At 50.7% G+C, this 20,667-nt stretch overlaps 1 protein-coding gene across 4 annotated transcripts in view; it reads right to left on the bottom strand.

Moving 5' to 3' along the window:
- Positions 1 to 1,257: 1,257 nt before the first annotated feature.
- Positions 1,258 to 20,667, bottom strand: part of LZTS3 (leucine zipper tumor suppressor family member 3) — a 50,106-nt gene continuing 30,696 nt past the window's right edge. For 3 of the 4 annotated variants that reach the window (XM_072927886.1, XM_002190204.7, XM_072927887.1), the window contains 3 exons: positions 13,070 to 13,561; positions 10,716 to 11,546; positions 1,258 to 9,592 (listed from right to left, as the gene is read on the bottom strand). In XM_072927886.1, coding sequence (XP_072783987.1) covers positions 8,882 to 9,592; positions 10,716 to 11,546; positions 13,070 to 13,522 — 1,995 coding nt within the window. In that variant the 5' untranslated portion in view covers positions 13,523 to 13,561 and the 3' untranslated portion in view covers positions 1,258 to 8,881. The remainder of the gene's footprint in view (positions 9,593 to 10,715; positions 11,547 to 13,069; positions 13,562 to 20,667) is intronic. The other variant, XM_030270471.4, reaches the window with a different exon arrangement.

Genomic DNA, 20,667 nt, shown 5'->3' with positions numbered 1-20,667 from the left:
TTGCTTCTTGTCCACGTCTTCCTTCAGATCAGGCTTTTGTCCCTTGGCAAGCGAGGAAATGTCGTTTTCAGGAGGCCACGGGGGCCTGGAGGAGAGCCACGCTGGCTGGTGGCACCTCAGGGAGGGAACTCATGGAATCCCTGACTCACCTGTGGCACCAGAGGGCAGGAGACCTCTTTAATAAAGCTGCTGTTGGGAAAAGTGCTGGAATTGCTGGGTTTTTTAAGAAAAAATGACATTTATCTCTTGCTTTTAGTGACGCTGACAGAGTTGGGTGGGATTGATTTGAGTAAAAACCCTCGTGAGGTTTTGGATATGGTGTTTCCTCCCTACCATTGGGAAAAGTGATGGAATTGGTGGGTTTTTAAAGAAAAAATGACGTTTATCTCTTGCTTTTAGTGATGCTGACAGAGTTGGGTGGGATTGACTTGAGTAAAAACCCATGTGAGGTTTTGGATGTGGTGTTTCCTCCCTGCCATTGGGAAAAGTGCTGGAATTGGTGGGTTTTTAAAGAAAAAACTACGTTTATCTCTTGCTTTTAGTGACACTGACAGAGTTGGGTGGGATTGACTTGAGTAAAAACCTGTGTGAGGTTTTGGATATGGTGTTTCCTCCCTACCATTGGGAAAAGTGATGAAATTGGTGGGTTTTTAAAGAAAAAACGACGTTTATCTCTTGCTTTTAGTGATGCTGACAGAGTTGGGTGGGATTGACTTGAGTAAAAACCCATGTGAGGTTTTGGATGTGGTGTTTCCTCCCTGCCATTGGGAAAAGTGCTGGAATTGCTGGGTTTTTAAAGAAAAAACCGACATTTATCTCTTGCACCTGCAGGAGGTTTTGGAGGTGGTGTTTCCTCCCTGCTTACGAGGGAAAGGTGGATGGAGCTAGGCCCGGGGGCTGCATCCAAATCCTCACTCCCAGCATCTGGGATCCAACACGAATTTGGTGCATTCTGAGTTTGTTCCACTCCTTCAGCCACATGAAGGGGAAATCAGGGAAGCCCCAGAGATGCTCCAGTGGGGGATGTGCTTTTTCCCGTGCTTTTTCCAAGTGAGGGCTTGGCACGGGAGGCAAGGGGAAGGGGAATTGCCTTCCCACCCACCACTGCAGCTAGACTGGAACATGCTGGTTCACCCAAGGTGGAGCTTTCCCCCCATCCCCAGCTCCCCAGCCCAGCTGTGGATCCATCCCCAAAATCCCCCCGGTTCTCCCCCCTTCTCCCAGCTGTGCTACAACCGAAGAAACCACGCAGTCCTGTTTTTAAAACGGGGCCTTTCTCCATTTTATTTTGCCCAATAAAAATCCTTCACAGTCAGGTCGAGAGAGGAGAGTTGGAGATACGTATACATATAGATCTGCATGTCTATTTATATATATACATACCTCTGTACAGATATATTTATATATTCACCGTAGAAAATGGCAAAGGCAGTAGCTCTTCACATCTGGAGAACCCAATGGGAACAGACAACAGGCCAGCAGGGAATTGGCAAGTGTGGTGGAGTTTCAACAAGAACCTCTGAAACAGATACACCTTTGCTGTACAAAAATCCCAGAATGGTGCATGTTACCTCTTTTTTTTTTCTTTTATTTTTTAAAATTCTTTTCTTTTTTTTTTTTTTTTTTTTTTGTTCAACTTTTGTCTTTAAACACACTTATAACCAGAGGCAAAGTCAAGACAACAGTGTTTGGAAGTGACCAAGTGGACAGGAGAGACACCCGACTTTATGGAGTTCTTTTTTTTAAATATTTTTATTTTTTTAAGTATATATATATTTATATATATATAATTTTAAAATTTTTTATTTTAGAATTTTTTTTAGATTTTTTTTATTTTTTAGATTATTTTTTTAGATTTTTAAAAATTTTTTTTAGGTTTTTTTTTAAGATTTTCTTTTTAGATTTTTTTTTTCTAGATTTTTTAAGAGGGTTTTTTTAGAGTTTTTTTGGGGGTTTTTTGGGTTTTTTTTTTGAAAAGTCTCGTTTAAACGCAGTTCGGAGAACCAGCAACAGTCGACGCAGAGACAGAACAGTAACGGAGTCGAGTTCAGAACACTTCTGGTTTGAATTCACAGTCAGAGGAGAGAGAGAGAGAGAAAGAAAGGAAAAAAGAGGAAGAGAAAGACACCGAGGCATCAGGAAAAACGAGAGGGAAGAAAGCACGAGGCTGGGATTGAATTTACACTCGGGGAGGTCCGGAATGGGACGAGGGGCGTCGCGCAGGAGGTGCTGCAGAGGGGCACGGCCCGGCGCCAGCGCAGCTCCTGTTATTGCTGGTGAAGTGGGACAACAGCCTCGCCCAAACCACCCTTTTCCTCGTGGGTTTTGGGGGAAAATCGATGGATCTGCTGGACACCGGGCGGCTCAGCCACGTGCATCGGTTTGGGGTGAGGAAAACCCTCCCCGGTGTGGTGCCCAACGTGGGGCAAAGGCCAACGCGGCTCCTCTGGGCTCACAGCGATTTCCAGGTCCTGGAGAGTGCAAACGAAGACACCTCGGAGGAGCCCCGGCCTCGGGCTGGGCTCTGCGGGGACACAGAGCCTGGGAAGGGACTGCATAGACACATCAGCCGGGTGTGCAGCATTGGGTGGTGCTGGGACGCTCCTGCGCCGCTGCTGGAGCTCTGCCCGCACGTGTTCTGCTCCTTTTGGTCGCAGGAAAGGGGTGAAAGGACCTTCTCCTCCCAGCCTGGCGCTCAGCAAAGCCACGGCATCCCACTGGTTGCCACCGTGAGCTCAGACTCCCCAGTGGTTCCCACGTGGAGAAGAGCTGCTGCAGGGACCCAGTGACAGCCACGGGGTGGGTCACACCTCCTGGCTGTCCAGGCTGGTGGCCTGCTGGATGTGGGAAGCTCTGGGCTCTCCGGATAAACAGAGCCACCAAGCTCAGACCACTGTGGTTATTTCGAGCCAGACTGGACCTTGCATCCCTTTCCAGAGGAGTCAAGGCCAGGGCTGGAGCTATGAAGGTATTCACGGGAATGTTGGCTTGCCTGCAGGTGTCAGAGTTGGGAAGGGTCCCTTTGAAATCTCCCTGGAAAAAAGCTATTGCTTTGGGACAGAAAGCAGAGACTTTCTGCCGGAGAAAACAGATTTGTGAAAGAGCTGTGGAGACACAGCCTGGTCCAGGCTCCAGACCTGGCACAATCCCTGTCACTGGGAGAACCAGGGAGGAGGATTTCCCTGAAAATACAGGAGCTTGGTGCTGATGGCAGTTGCTCTGCCAGCATGGAACATCCTATTGGGAAGCCAACATCTGCAAACAGCTGGATGTGATCCCAACACCTTGATACACTGCAGGGTCCTGCATGCCCCTAAGGACCTCACAGATCCCTCAGACCCCTGTTTGTTCTGAGGGTGGAAGGACCAGGGAGCTCCAGAGCTGGTGGTGATGGTGTGAATCCCCGTGCAATGATCCCACAGGACTGCAGGCCAGGGGAATGTCCTTCAGCAGGAAGCCAGATTGTCCTTGGAGGTAAAGCAGGGCTGATGGAGCTGCCATGGGGATGTCAGAGGTGAGAGGATCAGTGTTCTGGAAAGCTCCTGAGAGCAGGGTTGGGATAACCCATTCTCAGTGGGGCTGTAGCTCCAGCTTGTCCAGATGTACCTGGGAGAGCACTGGGAAAGCCACTGACTGCTCCAGAGGCATGGGGATGATCTAAAAGGAGGCAGGAGAGGCTGAAGAGCTGGAGCAGAGGAGCAGCAGGGCACAGGCAACACATGAAGAGATCTTTAGCAAGGGGTCTAGATAAACAGTAACTCATATAAAGGGGTTTCAAGGCTTAATCTGAAGGTTTGGGTTAAATTAACAATGAGTTGGGCTTTCTCCTATCCCAGGGATGGAGTGGAGAAGAGAATGGCTGGGGAGCAGAGGCACAGTTGAGAGGCATCTGCCCAAGGCCCAGACCCACCTGAACACCCACTTTCAAGAGCACAGATCTCCCACTGGCCTCCTGCCAGGTCCAGGAGCCTTCATGGAGCAAAGGTGGGTGGAGATTCCTTCAACACCCCAAGCAGGAGAAGTGAAGAACACGCTGCCTTCACCTTGGAATTTAGTTCCTTGGTAAGGAGGGTGCTGAGGATGACCTGGGGTGAGCTGTGGAGAGGACACCAAGGGGGCAGCCAGCAAGATCACCAGCTCTCTCAGGATGCCCATTTTCATGGACAACTCCCACTGAGCCAGAACAATTGACTGGACCCTGTACTGGTGCCAACCTAGAGGAGACCTATTGCTCTGAGATGAGAGGCATGGAGTTGCTTGAAGACAAGAGGATGCATGACTTGGCATGCATTCTCTCTTCTCCTCAAGAAGAAAGGGAATTGCAGCCATCCCAACTCCTAGGAACAGCCCCTGGTCGATATTCCCCACAGGAAATGTGTGGAGCTAATTGGTATGGCTGTGGAGGATTCTGGTGTCACCAACTGGGGACAATCACCTCACTCAGGAACTCCTTTCTATCCTGTCTTATTTTGCACAGGAAAGGCCCTTATGGATCTGCAAACATTCCCAGGTGGCACACGAGGAAATCATGTCCCATGCCAGCTCTCATTCCCCTTTTCAAGCCCACACCAGCCTCATGTCTCTGCAGGAAAGCCGGGACACAGCTCCAAGCATGCAGCCCAGTGCTCTGAGATCTTTGGTCGTGTTCTCGTGAGCTCGCTGCCTTGAGCGAGCTGTAAAGTGCCACTGCAAGGGGCAGGAGGGGAGCAGGATGGTCCTTTCCATGGGCAGAGCTCAGGGGGACACTCTGGGAACCACTGTCTGCACGGAGTCTGGGTGTGACACCGGATGGGCAGAGGGGACTTCACCCTTAACCAGGAGGCAAACCTGGCTCAGGGTGACAGCAAGCACCAAAGCAGGACAGAGTGACACCAGGCTGAGCTGATCCCAAGTGGATTGCTTTCCTGGGAGGTGCTGAAGGGCAGATTCCCAGTGCAGCCAGGCCCAGGTCGGGGTGCTGAGCACCCTGTGTGCAGCGCTCAGCCCTGCTCGCCAACAGAGAAGCCACAGAGCCTTCTTCTCTCCATTTAATCATCAACATACAGAGCTAGGCTCTTATTTACATCCAAATACACTTCTCTCTGTACAACAGCATAAGAGCAACATTTCCATTCCCATCTGGAGCGTGGACACCCGGAGGTGAGTGACCACCACCAGTGACAGCAGGACTGGGGCCACCAGCTGCCAGCAGACAGTGGCAGGAGCTAAGTGGGGCTGTGTGAGGCACAACAACGTGCCCTGGTTGTGGTGTTCACCCTGGGGGTGAGAGGGGTGTGCTGGAATCAGCCCAGCTGGGTGGCTGGGACAGTAGTAGCAGCCAGCCTTGGAATGGTGGTGGAGCAAAGCAGCCCTGCTCATAGCAAAGACCTTCCCTGGCACCAGGACAGCCTGCTTAGCCCACATCCCCATGGATGGAAGCCACTGGAGCTGATCAGTGTCCTCTGTTTGCTGTGTGGATGTGCCTGGAGCATGACTGGACTCTGTACATGGGGGTCGTGTGACACCAGAGCTGCTCCAGGACAGCCACCACTGGCCTGGCTCTCCCAAAAATCTTGGATCATATTGTCCAGCTGTATGTGTTTGGTATCCCAGAGCATCTCTAATGCTTGTGGACCCCATGTGTGGGCAACTGAGCTGAGACCTTCACAGCCACAGCTTGTGTTGGTGGCCAGTGGCAAGTTAGAGAGGATTTTGGGGGCAGGACTTGGAGAATGACACGAGAGCCAGGATGTCATGCTGAATTCCACTAGCTCCAAGGTGGAGGAGACAGCTGGGGGATGGTCAAGCCTAAACTCTGGGTGGAATTGCATGGGACAGAAACAATTCATCAGCCCTGCCTGAGCCTCCAAGAGACATGCTGCCATCCTCCTTGGCCATTCCCAGGATGTGCCACCCAAACTCCAGCCTGGCAGCCCTTGCTGTCCTAATCCAGGGCTAAGATCCCAGAGCCACAAGGAAGCTTTTGATGAGAGATTTCATCAACTTGTGAAAGTGTAAAAGATCTGGAAGGAGCCAGGTGAGCTCCACCTGGGCGCAAACAAGAGGCATCCAGATGTCTCACCATCATTTTGCTCCAGCTCTGCTGACCAAAGGGCTGGCACAGGGGAGAGGACTTGATGGGGAGCAGCACATCCAGTTGTGGGGAGGAATCCTGAAGTGCAGGAATCCTTTGTGGCAGTTTGGCTCCCAAAAACCATCTATATTTTCTGTCACCGTAGCAGGGGTGGGGTGGTCTCTGCAGGACAGTTGGGGGTGCTGCTTGGGGGATCCTGGGAGAATCCTGAGAGAGGGAAAACCAGCAGCAGAGTGTCCTATGGGTGTCTGCAAGGCTCTGTCCTCCAGAGAATGTCCACAGTTGAGGTGTCTCAGATCTGGATTGAAGCTCTGGATCGATGTGATGCAGTGGAGGGAGTTGGCCTTTCCTCCTCCAAGGTGAACAATCTTCACAGGAACAGACACCAAACACCTGCTTTGGGAGGGAGGACAACGTGGGCTTGTCCCATGTGAAAAGAGAGCTGAGACGGTGCAAGACACCAGATCTCCAACCCTGACACTGTGGGATGTTTGACTCTGCCTGGAAGGCCTGGAGTGTGACATGGAGGAAGCTCTAGGATTTGCCTGGCCAGGTGCATGTGGATGTCTCCCTGGGCACGGCAGTTCTGCAGCTCTGTGGCACTGGCAGGCAGCTGCACTCCTTCCTTGCTGGAGTGCACGGGCTGATGTCCATGAGTGCTGGAGCATCTTCAGGATTTGCAGTAGGACTCTTCCCCACACCCATCAGTAGTCAGACCTGACCTAATCCCCCCTTTATGGCTGGTCCAGGGAAAGGGGCTTGGCCTGAGCTTCCCTGGTGTTTTCCATGAGTTGTCTTCCTCCAGCTCCAAAGACATGGGCAGAACTGGTGGGAAAAGACAGCAACTGTCAACTGGGATCTTGAAATGCCCTGATCTTGTCACTTTCCCGTTTTCAATGGCTCCAGGGATCTCTAGCAGCCACCACCAGCTGCTGGCCAGTGGCACTGTCCAATGACTTGGGCTGGTGGGGCTAACTGCAGTCTCCACTCTGCTCAGCCTGGAGCTCATCACAACAATGTTTGCTCTCAACTGAAGGTCACACCTGGTCATGAGCAGGAGAGCTTTGGGGAGATAAAACATGGAAAATGTGCAGCTTCAGGGCTTTTGTTTGGAAGGTCTTCAGCCCCTCAATGCCTCCAGGTTCTTCCTTGCTATGAACATGAAATTTAATCTGGCCAAATTTGCCCTGGAATCACCTCACAGACATTTCAAGACATCCCAGTGCTAATTCTTACTTTTCTCTTCTAGCTACTCACCAGGGAAAAGAGCCAAAATCCCCACTCCTATTGATTCTTTGGCCAGTGCAAACTCCACTTTGCAACATTTTTCTTCTCGTTATTGTGACTCGTGGTAAAAAATTGTCCATGACAGGAAGAACTGAGCTCACCTTGCCCACATTTTCAAGCGGAATGCCAGGTTTTGCTGCCTCGGTGACTGTGCACGTAGGATTTGGTTTATTATTCTGCCAGGGCATAAGCACTTGCGTGATCTTGAGCATTTCCCCCTCGTATGACTTCTTCCGTGCTCAGAGTTAGTAGCTGAGTATTTTCTTGGGCCAGGCCTGCGAGTTATTCTCTCCATCCCTGGGGTGTGGGATGCCCCATGGGATGGCTGCAGGCGCTGTTTGGAATGACAGGACTGAAGGCTGATTGTTCCAATCCAGCTGTGATGCTGCTGTGCCCTCCCTGCAACTCCTGAGTGAGGCTCGAGTGCTGTTTTTCAGCAGACCCTGGACCAAGAGAGTGCACCAAGGTGTCACTCGTTTGGGGACAGGGTGGCACAATTGCCCACTTTTGGGGCAGATTGCTAAAGCTTCAGTTTGCATAAATCCCGTGGGTTTGGCGGCTTCCCCAGACCTCGATTCCATTGACTTTGGGAAGTAAGAGGGCTGTTGGGAAGGGAAACTAGCTTGGATTTCCAAGCTTTTTTCTTGCTGTAGCAAGCTTGGGTATAGAGTAAGAGTAAGGGGACCAAGGCAGAGGTGGGAGAGTATTTCTGCTCCCGGGGTTGGTCACAACCTGGGAGAGGAGTGGAACTGCAGGAGGAAACCACAAGGAAGTGAAAACGCAGCATATGTTAAGCTCTACTGAGCCTCCAGAGAGGCTCCTGCTGGGACATCATTCCCTGTTGGCTTCTCTTACCCGGACAGGCTCATCCTGCTCCTCAAGGATGTCCTAACCTCTTGCAACCAGGGCAAGAGGGGGTCGTCTGGTAGAGATATGTCTGGTTTCACTGAAATCAGTGGCCAAACTCACACTGACTTCACTAAGACCACCGTCTAGACAGGATACTTGATGCAGAACACTTGAGTTTGCTCATCATCCCAAGAGCTTTGCTCCATTAGCCAATGTGGCTAAAAACGTCCTGGAAAAAAAAAAAAAAAACAACCCAAAAAACAACAAACCTGCCACTTTGAACTGTTTTGCTGCACGTAAATGCTTGGAAAACCAAAGAAACAGAATACAACCCTCCAAACAACCAACCGAAGAAGGGTGAATTGAAGGAGAGGAGGTGGCAGCCTCTAGTGAAGTAACAGTCAGGGCAGATTACAAAAGAACCAACTGACCCTCACCAGCTGTGCTAGGAAAAAACCCAGACGAGATGTCGCATTATCGATAGCAAACCAACGCACATCCACAGTTATTTCACCTACAGAGCACAGAGGTGGAGAGTAAGGGTGATGGAGCCTGCTGGAGCACACTCACACTGCTCCGACGGGAGCGCGTTATCCTTCGGAAGATCACTGGCTTGAGCAGGTAGTACATGCACAGCAAGAAAAAATTCTGTTGTGTCGCCTTGGTCCCCCCTCAGATCTCGGTGGACTCTATCCGCTCGAGCCTGGAGGGAGTCCACGTCTTCTTCTCCTCGGTGTGCGGCGGGCTGGTGGCCTTAGTGTTCATCTCGTTGACCTTGTGTTCCAGGAGCTGGTTCTTCTGGTACATCTCCACGTAGTTCAGCTGCAGCTGCTTCTGGTACTTGATGACTTTCTCCTTCTCCTCCTGCCACGTGCGCCGCTCCTCCTCGAAGTCCATCACCTGCTGCTCCCGCTGCTGCCGCTCCAGCTTCAGCTCCGTCTGGAGCCGCTCCACCTCCCTCCGCAGGGTGTTCACACTGTCCTCGCTCTGCCGCTGCATCTTGGCCTCGTCGCTCTCGCAGGCCAGCGGGTCCCGCAGCTTCTCCCCCAGGTCCCCACCAAAAGACCCCGCAGGTCCCATGCTGGCAAGTGTCCGCTTCAGGCCGGAGACCTCCAGCTCACAGTGGTTCAGTTTTTCCCTCAGCACCTGGACCTCGCTCATCTTCCTCTGCAGCTCGCCCTCGCAGATCTCCAGGTTGACGCTCTTGGAGCTGTAGGAGTCCTTCAGGGTGAGGATCTGCTCCTCTTTCTCCCGGAGGAAGTTCTTACCTTCCTTGAGCTGCGACCGCAGCCCCACAATCTCATTGAGCTTCTGGGAGACGTCGGCTTGGGAGTCCTTCAGCTGCTGCTTGAGCAGGGAGATCTCACCTGCCTTCTGGCACACCTGTGGGGAGAGCACTCGTGAGGCTGGTGGATGGCAGCAAGGAGCTCCTTGTCCCCTGCACTGCCCACAAAACAACCCTGCTCAAGGACCCAACCTTCACCAGGACCCAGACCATGCCACAGACCTAGAGGTTGTCCCCACCTCTGTGTTTTTTCCTGATGCTGTTCCCAGCTGGAGTTGCCCCAACAGCCAAGCCCAGTGATGCAGTGCCCACCAGCAATGCTTCGCTCCTGCCTTCATCTTACTCTCCCACCCACAAGCCCACGGGGCTCAATCCCAAACCTTCTTCTGAACAGCTGCAAATGGCACATTTCAGAGCCTAATTAGTTCCAGCTTCATTGACTTTCCATCAAGATTAGCAGAATAAGGTTGTCTTGATTCTAGAGCTAAGTTTTGCCTCTGCACTCTTAATAAATTTAAAGTTTCTAGCCTGTGCATGGAATGGAAGGATTAAAATTCTTCACATGGTCAAGCTGAAAAAATGGTATGTTAGCACTGGCTATACAAACAGACCTTGATAAAATGTTCTAAAAATAGGAACAGTAAGAAAAAGTTATGTAGGACTCAACAGGAGAACTAGAAAGAGGAATTTGTTTCTCAGCCTTTTAAGAGAGATCAACTTAATAACCAGAAAAAGTGTGTTACAATGGAAAACATGAGGTAAACATGACTATCAATGTCATTCTTAGCTCAGTTGCTTTTATATCTTCAATTAAAAAAAAAATCAAATATCTGAAAACCGGTTTCAAGGTTTGCCCAGATGAAAATGGTAAAAGAATTTAATTAAAATAGACTTAAGCCCATTTTTTGGCAGGCACAAGTACCTGTGTGGAATGACCTGTATTCCGTGAAACTGGATTTGAATGTCACGACTTGGAGTGACCAGACTGTGAAGTCAAATTATTAACCAGCACAGGAGGGTGTGCACAAAAAGTTGTGCTTATTTTAGCTTAATTGAAATCAACATGCCTGGGACCCAGACAAATGAGGTGACAAGTGTCACCTGTTACCTGGAGGTCACCAACCCATGGTGGGTTCCACTTAGGACATGTGGGAGGTACTTTGGGTCACCAGATCCCACAGTGGAAACCTCATTTACAGCCTGTTTCAACAATGCTCTTACCTCCCACTTGGTCTCTTCAATCTTCGGGAGAAACTCCGCCTGCTCCTTCTTGAAAGCCACGAATTTCTTCTCCAGCTCCTCTCGTTGCTGGAGGAGTTGTCCCATGTCATCCTGGAGTTTTTTTTTCTCCTGCTGGAGCTTGAAGATTTGGAGCTGCAGAGCCTGCTGAGCCCGCTGCGCCTTTTTGGAGACCTGCTGCAACTTGTTGGCATAGTTCTGCCTCAGGTCCTCCATTTCCCTCTCCCAGATCTTCTGCTTCTCCTCGAACACCTGGAAGATGGCCGCCTCGCTCTTGTCCAAGTTCCTCCGCATCTGGAGCACCTCCTGCTCCTTCTCCCACAGCCGGTCCTCCAGGTCCTGGATGATGTCGTCGGTCGAGGGCGAGTGGAAAGGCATCGTTTCATTGAGATGGTTCAGTCTGTTGAAGGACGAGGTGCTCTTGCTCGAGGACCGCCCGCTGTCTGAGGTAGATATCCCGTTGTATCCCACGATGTTCTTCTCCACGTAGGTGGTCCCGATGCGGTTGATGTGGCTCGTGGAGGCGCTCATGGGGCCCACGTGCTGGCTGTAGCCCGTGCCGTAGGTGGGCAGGCTCGTGAGCGAGTTGCGGCCCGAATCCGAGAGCCCCCCGCCTTGGTTTGTAGTCCTGTTAAGGCTGCTCTTGTCGAGTCCACCCTTGGGCGCGGACGGGCTATTGCTGTTGGCGTGGTTCAAGCTCTTTCTGTTCTCTGCCATCCCGTTGCTCTGCGGCGGGCAGAGGTTCTGCATGGAATGGAAGTTTTTAGGAACTACTGGTTTAAAGGCTGAGGGTCTAACTAAGGGCTCATTGCTCTGCAAAAAGGAAAAAGGACCACGCATCAAACACAGCAGGAGGCTCGGTAACAAGACACAAAAGAGACACATCGGCACAGGGTGACGTTTATGCAGCTTGGGCTGGCTGTTTATCCCACCTTGTTATGCATTTGGGGTTGCACATGAGGGACCTGTGGTCACTCAAAAGGCAACATTTTGCCTTCCCTTCCTCCAGCCAAAAAGAAACCATCATGACCCACCCCAAACCTGAATGATTTTTCTCTAGAATACTCCTTGGGTTCTCTTAGTGCTTGTCACAAGGAGGGCTGCTCCTTGCTTACCAGACCTGACCAAAATAACTCTAATTTTTTCTGATTATATTTCTAGCCTTGAGGTTGCATTGCCCTTTTGCTGAAAGTTGAATTGAACCCCTGGATTAGCAGCCCACTGGCCTCAGGAGCATCACATCTCCCTCCTGCCAGCAGTGATCTGTGCCTGGGGGGACCTCATGTCCTGCTTGTCCTTGGACAGGAGCAGGTAGGAGCTGTGACAGCAGTGACACCAGGCAAGGAATATGCTGGAGCTGCTCATCATTTGAAATTTATGTTTTCTGTGGCATAAGCAATGCTGGGGGACAATAGACCACAGCTGTAAGGGATTTAGAAAGGATTTTAAAGCCTTGCACATTCCTCTCCCCATCAATAGACCATTAGAAACAAAATTTTCCTCAAAATGGGATTGAGTCTCCCCTACTGCAGATTGGATTTTAGGTGAAAATTAAACTGGAGGAAGCAAAGGTATTTTGAAAATGCCTTTTAGGAGGAACAGAATAAGCCCCACTGAACAGGTTGCAGGCTGGAGACCAAGTGTGAGACGGAGATGGACTGCAGGGGCTGTTGGATTAACAACCCAGGAGAAAAGGCCACCAAATGCTGCAGAAATAATACTGGACACAAATTATGGAAGTCACTGGAGCACAGCAGCAGGCTACATAAACCACTGCTGGTCTGGGGCTCTGTTCCTCTAGGCCTGAGAGATTTCACTCCTTGAAGCCAAAATGAGCCGTGAGGGCTGGGCTGGGCTGGGAGATGATGTTTACAGGGGTAGTTCCCAAGCCTTTTCCCTCACAAGGGGCACTGGGACTGGGAACAGATGCTCGTGGCTGCTTTCAAACAACAGCTTTAGGTGTCAGTGGGTGGTTGGAAACTGCCTATAAAAGGCACAAAACACACAAAACAAGAGTGGCACTCAGATGCTGGACCTACTGAAATAGGGGTTGACTCCAGCTCCCTCCCCATCCTTCAGGGAGGTAAGCACAACATCTCAGGGAAGTTGGAATAGCCAGTGACTTAAATGAGCTGTATGTGGAAGACTTGTGGTCATGCTTTTGGGTTCCTCAAGTATTAACAACGCCCCTGAAAATCATAAGAATGATATCATCTATGCATAAAAATATACAAAACAAAAATGAAACCACTGAGATTGCACCGTTGCCCAAGGCCTCCTGGTCTGTGCTTCCAGAGAAGCGCCACGGCCACCCAGCTGCTCCAGGAGGTTCTCACCTGGTCTAGTTTGCCGGAGATTGGCAAAATCTTTGGTGGGTTACCGGGCTCTCGGTACTGGGGCGGCGGCGGCAGGTTCTTCTCGTTGTTGGTGGTCACGTTTCCGCAGATGTCCATCTTCACCTTCTCGCTCTTGCGCAGGTCGCCGTTGATGTAGAGGGAGTTGGAGACTTTCTCCGACTTGTAGGTCTTCTCCTCGCCGGAGTAGCGGTGGGGGACCTCCCGCGCGGAGTAGCCGTTGCGGGGCCCCTCCGTCTGCTGCCGGCCGCTGCTCTGCGTCCGCGTGCCCACGCTCTTCATGGCGAACTCCTGGTCGTTGGCCACTCCGCTGCCCACGCTCCCCATGGTGCTCCTGGGGATGGTCTGGGAATACCGGGGGGCGAAGCCGTGGAAGTTCTCCGGGCTGGGGTAGGCCGGGTCACTGAGGACGGGCAGCGTCTCTAGCGTGGCCATGGCAGCGTAGGGGTGAGGTGGAGGCACAGCTCAGTGGCACTGGGACAAGGAGGAAAAAAGGTTGTTAAAGAGATGCCTTTTGTCTATTCATCTTTCCAGATCAAAACCGTGTCCTGGTGGTGGGGTTCTCCTCTTCTGTGGGAGCCCCTTGGAGGAGCAGCATTCCTCCAATCCCACCCACTGTTATCAAAAAGAGCTCCTAATTTTCTCAATCCAAGGGTTGTGGTTCCCAGGGGAGTGAGTTGCATGGATTTTAGTAGGCACGGCTCTATGGCATCGGTGAGACACAAACATTTGCTGTGCCCAAGCTTGAATTATTTCTGTCACTTTTCCCCAGGTTTGAGTAAATCTGTGTTCCCATGGGGATGGACGGTCTCCATCCCTGGTTCTGGTTCATACAAGTGCTCCCTCCAGCACATCACTTGGGGATGACACCACAGGGTTCAAGCAACACAATTTTCTGTCTCTTTATTGGGATTGCTGCTCGCCTGAATTTGACTTTTTAAAAGGATGCTTTTGTGCAGGTGGCATTCTAAATTTTCTTTTAAATCTTTATTCCCCTTCTCCATTTGATTCTTACTTAAAGCTGTGCCTTGGTTGGCCAAAACTAGGCCACAGGACATGGATAACATGCAAATCGTGGTTTCAAGAGTTGTCTTTCACTAGGGTTGTCCTGGGACCAATTATCTTTGGGACCAATTCTCATGTGTCTAGATGCTCTTCATCAGCTTTTATACAAGGGTGTAGAATCTTATTTAAGGAAATAAAAGACACACAACAACCTTTTTTTGTTGCCTCATTGAATAATGGAGAATGTGAACTTGTACCAGCCAAGGATATCATTACCTGAAGGAAGGGAGAAGGTGCATTGCAAATTTTGAGTGATTGAACCAAACCTGGAGGAGCAAGGTCAGTGGCTTGTGGACAGTTGTGGCCACTCAGCTGACCATTGTCCACCCGCCCTACTGAGTTCATTGACTTGGTCTCCATGGGACAGAATGGATGCTTTTCTTTTGTCTCAGGCACCCTCAGTCCCAGGTTTTTCAGGGTAGACCATCCTGACAGTGTGGAGACTCAAGCAGAACTTCAGGCTAGCAGAAGGTGCAGGTTTCCCTGTGGATGGGATAAAAATAGTGATGCCCTTTGGAGAAAGGTTCAGGGATGGCAGAGGTTAGCAGGAAGAGGAGATGGAGAAAAATCTCCATTTCAGTGGGGTTTTCCCTCTCCTTGGGGTAGGGATGTTCATTCAGCCCTCCCCGAGTAAAGCAGAACTGGGTTTATTTCCCTGGAGAGCAAGCTGAGGTCTGGAGCTCAGCTCCCACGTGGTGTCTCACAGGGCCTTGCTATTTGCACTAATAATGGAATGGAAAAAGAATTAAAAAGGTTAAAGCAGGGTCTGTGCTGCTCAACTTTGCTTTTATTAAACTGCATTTCTGGAGGCTTCTCCTCCCCCTTTCCCAGCACCCTGCCCTGACCAAAGTACAGCCTGAGTGGCAGATGTGGAACTGCTGTGCCAGAGGGAGAGGGCACAGAGCTGTTGAGATGGGATTTAAGGTCCCTTCCAACCCAATCCAACCCAACCCAACCAAACCCAACCCACTCTGAGATTTAAGATCAACGAGCATTTTGTGAGTACTTTGTGGCCCCTGCTGAGGACACCCTGCAGTTTGCACCTCTGTCCCCAGCAAATGATCTCTTGTCGGTCCCTGATGAAAGTCTAAAGACCAAGCAGTAAAGGAGGATCACATGAGCATGTGGGAGGATCCACCACAGCCAAAACACGAGTGTTTATTGCTCCTGAGTGACGAAACCTCTGCCAGCAGCAAGAAGTGGCGGGGTCTGGTCACGTATGAGGCATGTGACATTTGGACACGTGCTCGGAGCAGCACTCAAAGGCTCATGACCCTGTCAATCCCTAAAGACACTTCCCAAAAAACATCCCCACTGACTGTTCATGAGTGCACAATGCCCAGGGGTTTATCCAGGTGCTTGCTGAGCACCTGGAGACTTGGCTGGGCTGGGGAGTGGTGAGGAAGGATGGAGAACACCCACCTGAAGCCGCGCTCAACCAACGGTGCCTTTGGATTTTATGAGTCAAGGGAAGACTTTTTGTCCTCCTAATTTAGAAATAACCTGCTTTTCAGTGACTTTGGGAATCTTTATAGGCTGTGTCTTCTTTTTATGGGACACCAGGCACCATGGGAGGGATGTGCTGGAAGGTCTCAGCTCCAGACAAGGAAGTGGCATTGTCTCCTTGAAGTGCTCCCCAGCCAGCCTGGGAGAAATCCAGGTTACTTTTCCCTCACTGGGTAAATTTCACGGTGACATTTGCACATTTACATTGACTCTCTGAGGGCAGGATGAGGTCACTGGAAAGTTTGAGCCTTCCAAAAGGCAAAAAAAAAAAAAAAAAAAAAAAAGCCAACACAACAACAAGCATTTTCTTTTAACTGGGAATCATCCAAGAAAATATTCTGAAAAAAAACCCCTTGTTCTTAGCTTATGTTTACTGCAAACCTGGGATCTGATAAACAGAGCATACAGACAAATGTTACAAATACGTTACTAAGGAGATTCCAGAAGTGCCAAGAGATCCCTGACAGTAGAGCTTTGTTTGCCAGAAAGGGCCATTTTTTCCCAGGAACAACAACCCTTGGGTTTGTATCTTGTGGCCAGCTCCAGTTCCCAGTCAGGTTTTACATTGGTTGTTCCTTGGCCAAACTGTGAAATCACATTTTGAGCACAGGAATAACGTTTCCACGCCTCGGCACAGAGCAGGAGAGTCTTTTTTTCACCTTCCAGGTTTGAGGGAATGTGTGACTAAAAACTTCCTCAGGACATTTCTTCTTCTTAAATCTCATCATCTCTGGGGCAAGAGTGCAAGAGGACAAGAGGGAATGGCTTCAGACTGACAGGGCAGGGTTAGGTGGGATATTGGGAAGAAATTCTTGGCTGAGGGTGGTGAGGCCTTGGCACAGGGTGCACAGAGAAGCTGTGGCTGCCCCTGGATCTCTGGAAGTGTCCAAGACCAGGTTGGACAGAGCCTGGAGCAACCTGGGCTAGTGGAAGATGTCCCTGCCCATAGGAGGGGGGTGGAACTGGATGAGCTTTAAGGCCCCTTCCAAACCAAACTATTCCATGATTCCCTGATAACTGCCTCCCTCCCATGGCAGCATGAACTGAAAGTTCATGTTTGAACTTCTCACAAACTTTGTTTGTGATTCCCAAGGGTGCTGAGCCTGTCCATGAGCACAGGGAGGCTGAGGGAAGCCAAGTGTTTTGCTTTTACCAGCATTTCATTCCCAAGTCCATCCTTTAGGAGGAAAGAAGAGTCATCCTCGAGCATGGCTGGGTGATCTTCTCTGACCAGGAACAATGGGAATCCACACTCCACATTGCACCACCTCCCCATCCCATCCACCCACAGTGGCCTCTTGGCCTTCCCTGCATCAGCCTCACCTCGGAGGCAGCAATATTTTGATGCCTGATGCAGAAAATCTGGGGTGAAATGTCCTTTTCCCCAGCTGTGCCAGGCAAACTCTGCATGTCCACCCCTTACCAAGGTTTCCCATCCAAGGTGCCTGCAGCTCCAGGACATTCCTAGATGTTACTGTAAGTACAGTAATTTGTAAAATAACAACTGCATCTTTCCACTTGCTCCACCCAAACCACCAGTGAATGCCTTCCAGTTAGAAAGAAGAAAATTTGCTGTGATATAAGCAGCTGAATGGTTAACTAAGACTAAATTATGGAGGCCTGGCTCGGTTTCTGCCTGAGGAGGTTAATTGTTAACGCTCTCCTAACAAAAGCCTTGGGGAGAGAGACACACCTGGGCACCCTGCCAGGGGAGAAGGGAATCAGTCATCGGTCTTGGGCACAGAGAGCTCCAGCAAAGAGCCCCAGAGCAAGGCAGGGCTTGGCACAGGTCCCATCCCAGGCTTGTGGTGCTGGCAGCACGGGCAACAAAGGCACCTGAAGGTCAAAAATTCCCCCTCTTGCCAAGTGTGGTGACAGGTGTGCCCCTGACCTTCATTAGTCAGGTTTGTTTGTGGCTTTAAGGAGCCAGCAATTGCTGACACCATAAACCCAGCTCTGGTCTGTTGTTTTTTTAGGGGCAGGGCTTGCACCTGCCCCGTGTTTACAGCTTGGGTTGGCTCTGCTGGTTTGTTGGCAGTGCTGCCAAGGGGTTGGTTTGGTTGGAGAAGAAAAAGTCAGTATGTCCTGGGGTGATGGAACAGGTTAGAAAGGGTGGGAAAAGAATGGCTGTGATAATTTCAGCTTCATCCAGGAAGAGATGTGGAGTGGGAAGGACAGGAATGGGTCAGCAGTGAAGACACAGACCCTGTAGGGAGCAAAGCCACCTGTGTCCAGTGAGGCATTTAGAAGCCCTGGGGAAAAACCATCACTGAAACCCAAGACTTGAACTTGTAGAATCATAGAATCACAGAATTATTCAGGTTAGAAAACCCCTCTAAGACCGTGGGATCTAACTGTTCCCACAGCACTGCCAAGGCGAGCGCTGACAATGTCCCCAAGTGCCACATCCACATGGCTTTTAAATCCCTTCAGGGATGGGACTCCACCACTGACCTGGGCAGCTGTGCCAGGGCTGGACACCCTTTCCATGAAGAAATTATCCATTATTTTCCCCTAATATCCTGTCTAGAGGCTTTTCCCTGTTGTCCTCTTAGTTTCAGGTGCAGGTTTCAGTCACATCCCTCTTCCTCTCCCTCACCTTTTCTTGTACATCATGTTCTCCAAAAAGGCCACTCAGCTACTGCTCTGCCTCCTGTGTGTCACAGGCCATCACTTGCCACCTCCTTATGGCCCTGCTGGTCCCAAACCTGGCTGAGAGCTCCTCCACTGGGATTGATTGAAGAGGCAGGGACACCACAGCTCCCCTCCCACCTGGCTCCAGTGCCCCGGCACCTCCTGCTCTCCTGCACCCTTCTCAAGTTGCTCAGTGTGAAGAGGGGAACAGAATGAGCTTTTCCTGTCTCTCACAGGCATTTTTTCCAGCCCTCAAGTAACTCTTGTGGCTCTTTTCTGCACCTCCTCCTCGTCCTTTCCCCCCATCCTGGCTTGGTGGCTGCCACGTTTTCCTCTGCCACTGGAATACAGCACAAACACACTTGAACCTGTCTGCAAAAACATGCAGATCTCCAGCTTTTCAACCACAGGCTTTTTCCACAACCAAAAGCCAAGTCAGAAGAACAACTCCTGCTCCTTCCCTAGGTCACACACCTCTCTTTTCCCATTTATCCCTGCACTGCAGATTTTTTTCTAAAAAACAAACTCAGGAAGGCAGGTTGGAGGGTCAAGTAGTGGCAGAATCTTGCAGCCACCCTCAAACACCTCTTGGGCTGTGGGGCTGCTGTGTATCTGCACATTTTCCATCCTTCTTTGCAAAGGACTTATGATTGGATTGACTTTTGGACACAATCCTGAGTAACGTGCCCTAGCTGGAGCAGGGAGGCTGGACTTGGACTGTCCAGCATGGTAGTCCTGCCTAGGAACATCCAATTTGGGGATGTGGGGACCACCCTTTCCCTCTGTGACCCCCCCAGTTTCCAGCTACCCCTGTCCCAGCACCTGAGAGCACTGAGGGGTCTGCACAGGGACCTGCAGCACCTCTGATAACTGGGCCCAGCTCAAAGCCCTCCCAGTACAAACCCATTTCTGAGACAGGAATGGGTTTGTACTTTGCTTTTCTCTCCTGAAGAGAGGGGGTGGCAGCTTTAGGGGCAGGCAGGTCCCGGTTTTGGGGGCTGCACTTCCTCGGGCTGCTGTGGGAAATAAAAGTGAGCTGGCTTAGAAACATTTCCTATTCCTTTCCGCCTGCTAATGAGATAATTACAGCCTTTTGTATTCTGGGAAACCACTTTCTCATTATGGGGGCTGCATCAGCTATTTACATAATAAGCCTGAAACAAAAGAGATGAGGTGAAAAGACCCAGTCGGCTCTTCCTTGTGGAGCTGCCAAGGGACAGCCCGGCAGGATGATGGATTCCTGCATCCCCAAAGCTCCTCTGGTCTGGAGTGGGTGGCAGCACCTGACTCAGGATGTCCCCAGCATGGGATGCTCCTCACTCTCAGCTGTGAGGGTCCCCAGGGTGCTCAGAACCAGCCCTTTCTTAAAGCACTCACTGCAACTCCTGATGGCAAAGGATTTGGGAGGGTGGCCACAAATCCAGACCCACATCAGGGAGAGTCATGGCAGCATCTGTGGGGCTCACAGTGGCACCTGGTGACAAGTCCCACCACAGGACATGTTTGGTACCAAACTGGCCTGTCCCTTGTCCCATCTGCCATGTCCCAGTTTCCTCCAGCTGTGGTCAAGGGACATTCAGGGCACCAACCTGTCCCATCCCACATCCCATATCCCATATCCCATATCCCATGTCCCATATCCCATATCCCATATCCCATATCCCATATCCCATATCCCATATCCCATATCCCATATCCCATATCCCATATCCATATCCCTGTTCCTTGTTCCACTTTCTGGCCAAAGGACATGATGAGTACCAGATAATCCCATCCCATATTCCATATCCCATATCCCATATTCCTTATTCCATATCCCATATCCCATATCCCTGTTCCTTGTTCCACTTTCTGGCCAAAGGACATGATGGGTACCAGATTATTCCAGCCCATTTCTCTGTCTCCCCAGCTGGCCATGGGATGCATTGGTTACAGACCTGTCCCATCCCATTTCCCACTTATTTCCCATTTCCCATTTATTTCCCATTTCCCATTTCCAATTTCCCATTTCCCACTTATTTCCCATTTCCCATTTATTTCCCATTTCCCATTTCCCATTTCCCATTTCCCACTTATTTCCCATTTCCCATTTATTTCCCATTTCCCATTTATTTCCAATTTCCCATATTCCCATGGCCCAGCTGGCCTGCGTGTACCAACCTGTCCCACCCCATGTCCCAGTTCCCTGTCCCCAGAGCTGGCTAGGGGGACACTGGCTACCAAACTGTCCCATCCCACACGCCAGTGCCCTGTCCCCCAGCTGGCCAAGGAACTCTCTGTGTACCAAACTGTCCCTGCCAGCCTCGCCACCTCTCTTCCCCAACAAAGGCCCCATTGTTCCCTGACAAAGCCTGAACAGTGCAGCCTGCTCCACC

The sequence above is a fragment of the Taeniopygia guttata genome, chromosome 4, assembly GCF_048771995.1.
Source record: "Taeniopygia guttata chromosome 4, bTaeGut7.mat, whole genome shotgun sequence".
Taxonomy (NCBI): domain Eukaryota; kingdom Metazoa; phylum Chordata; class Aves; order Passeriformes; family Estrildidae; genus Taeniopygia; species Taeniopygia guttata.
Note: the sequence above shows the minus strand (reverse complement) of the source record. Positions and strands in the feature narration are given on the sequence as shown.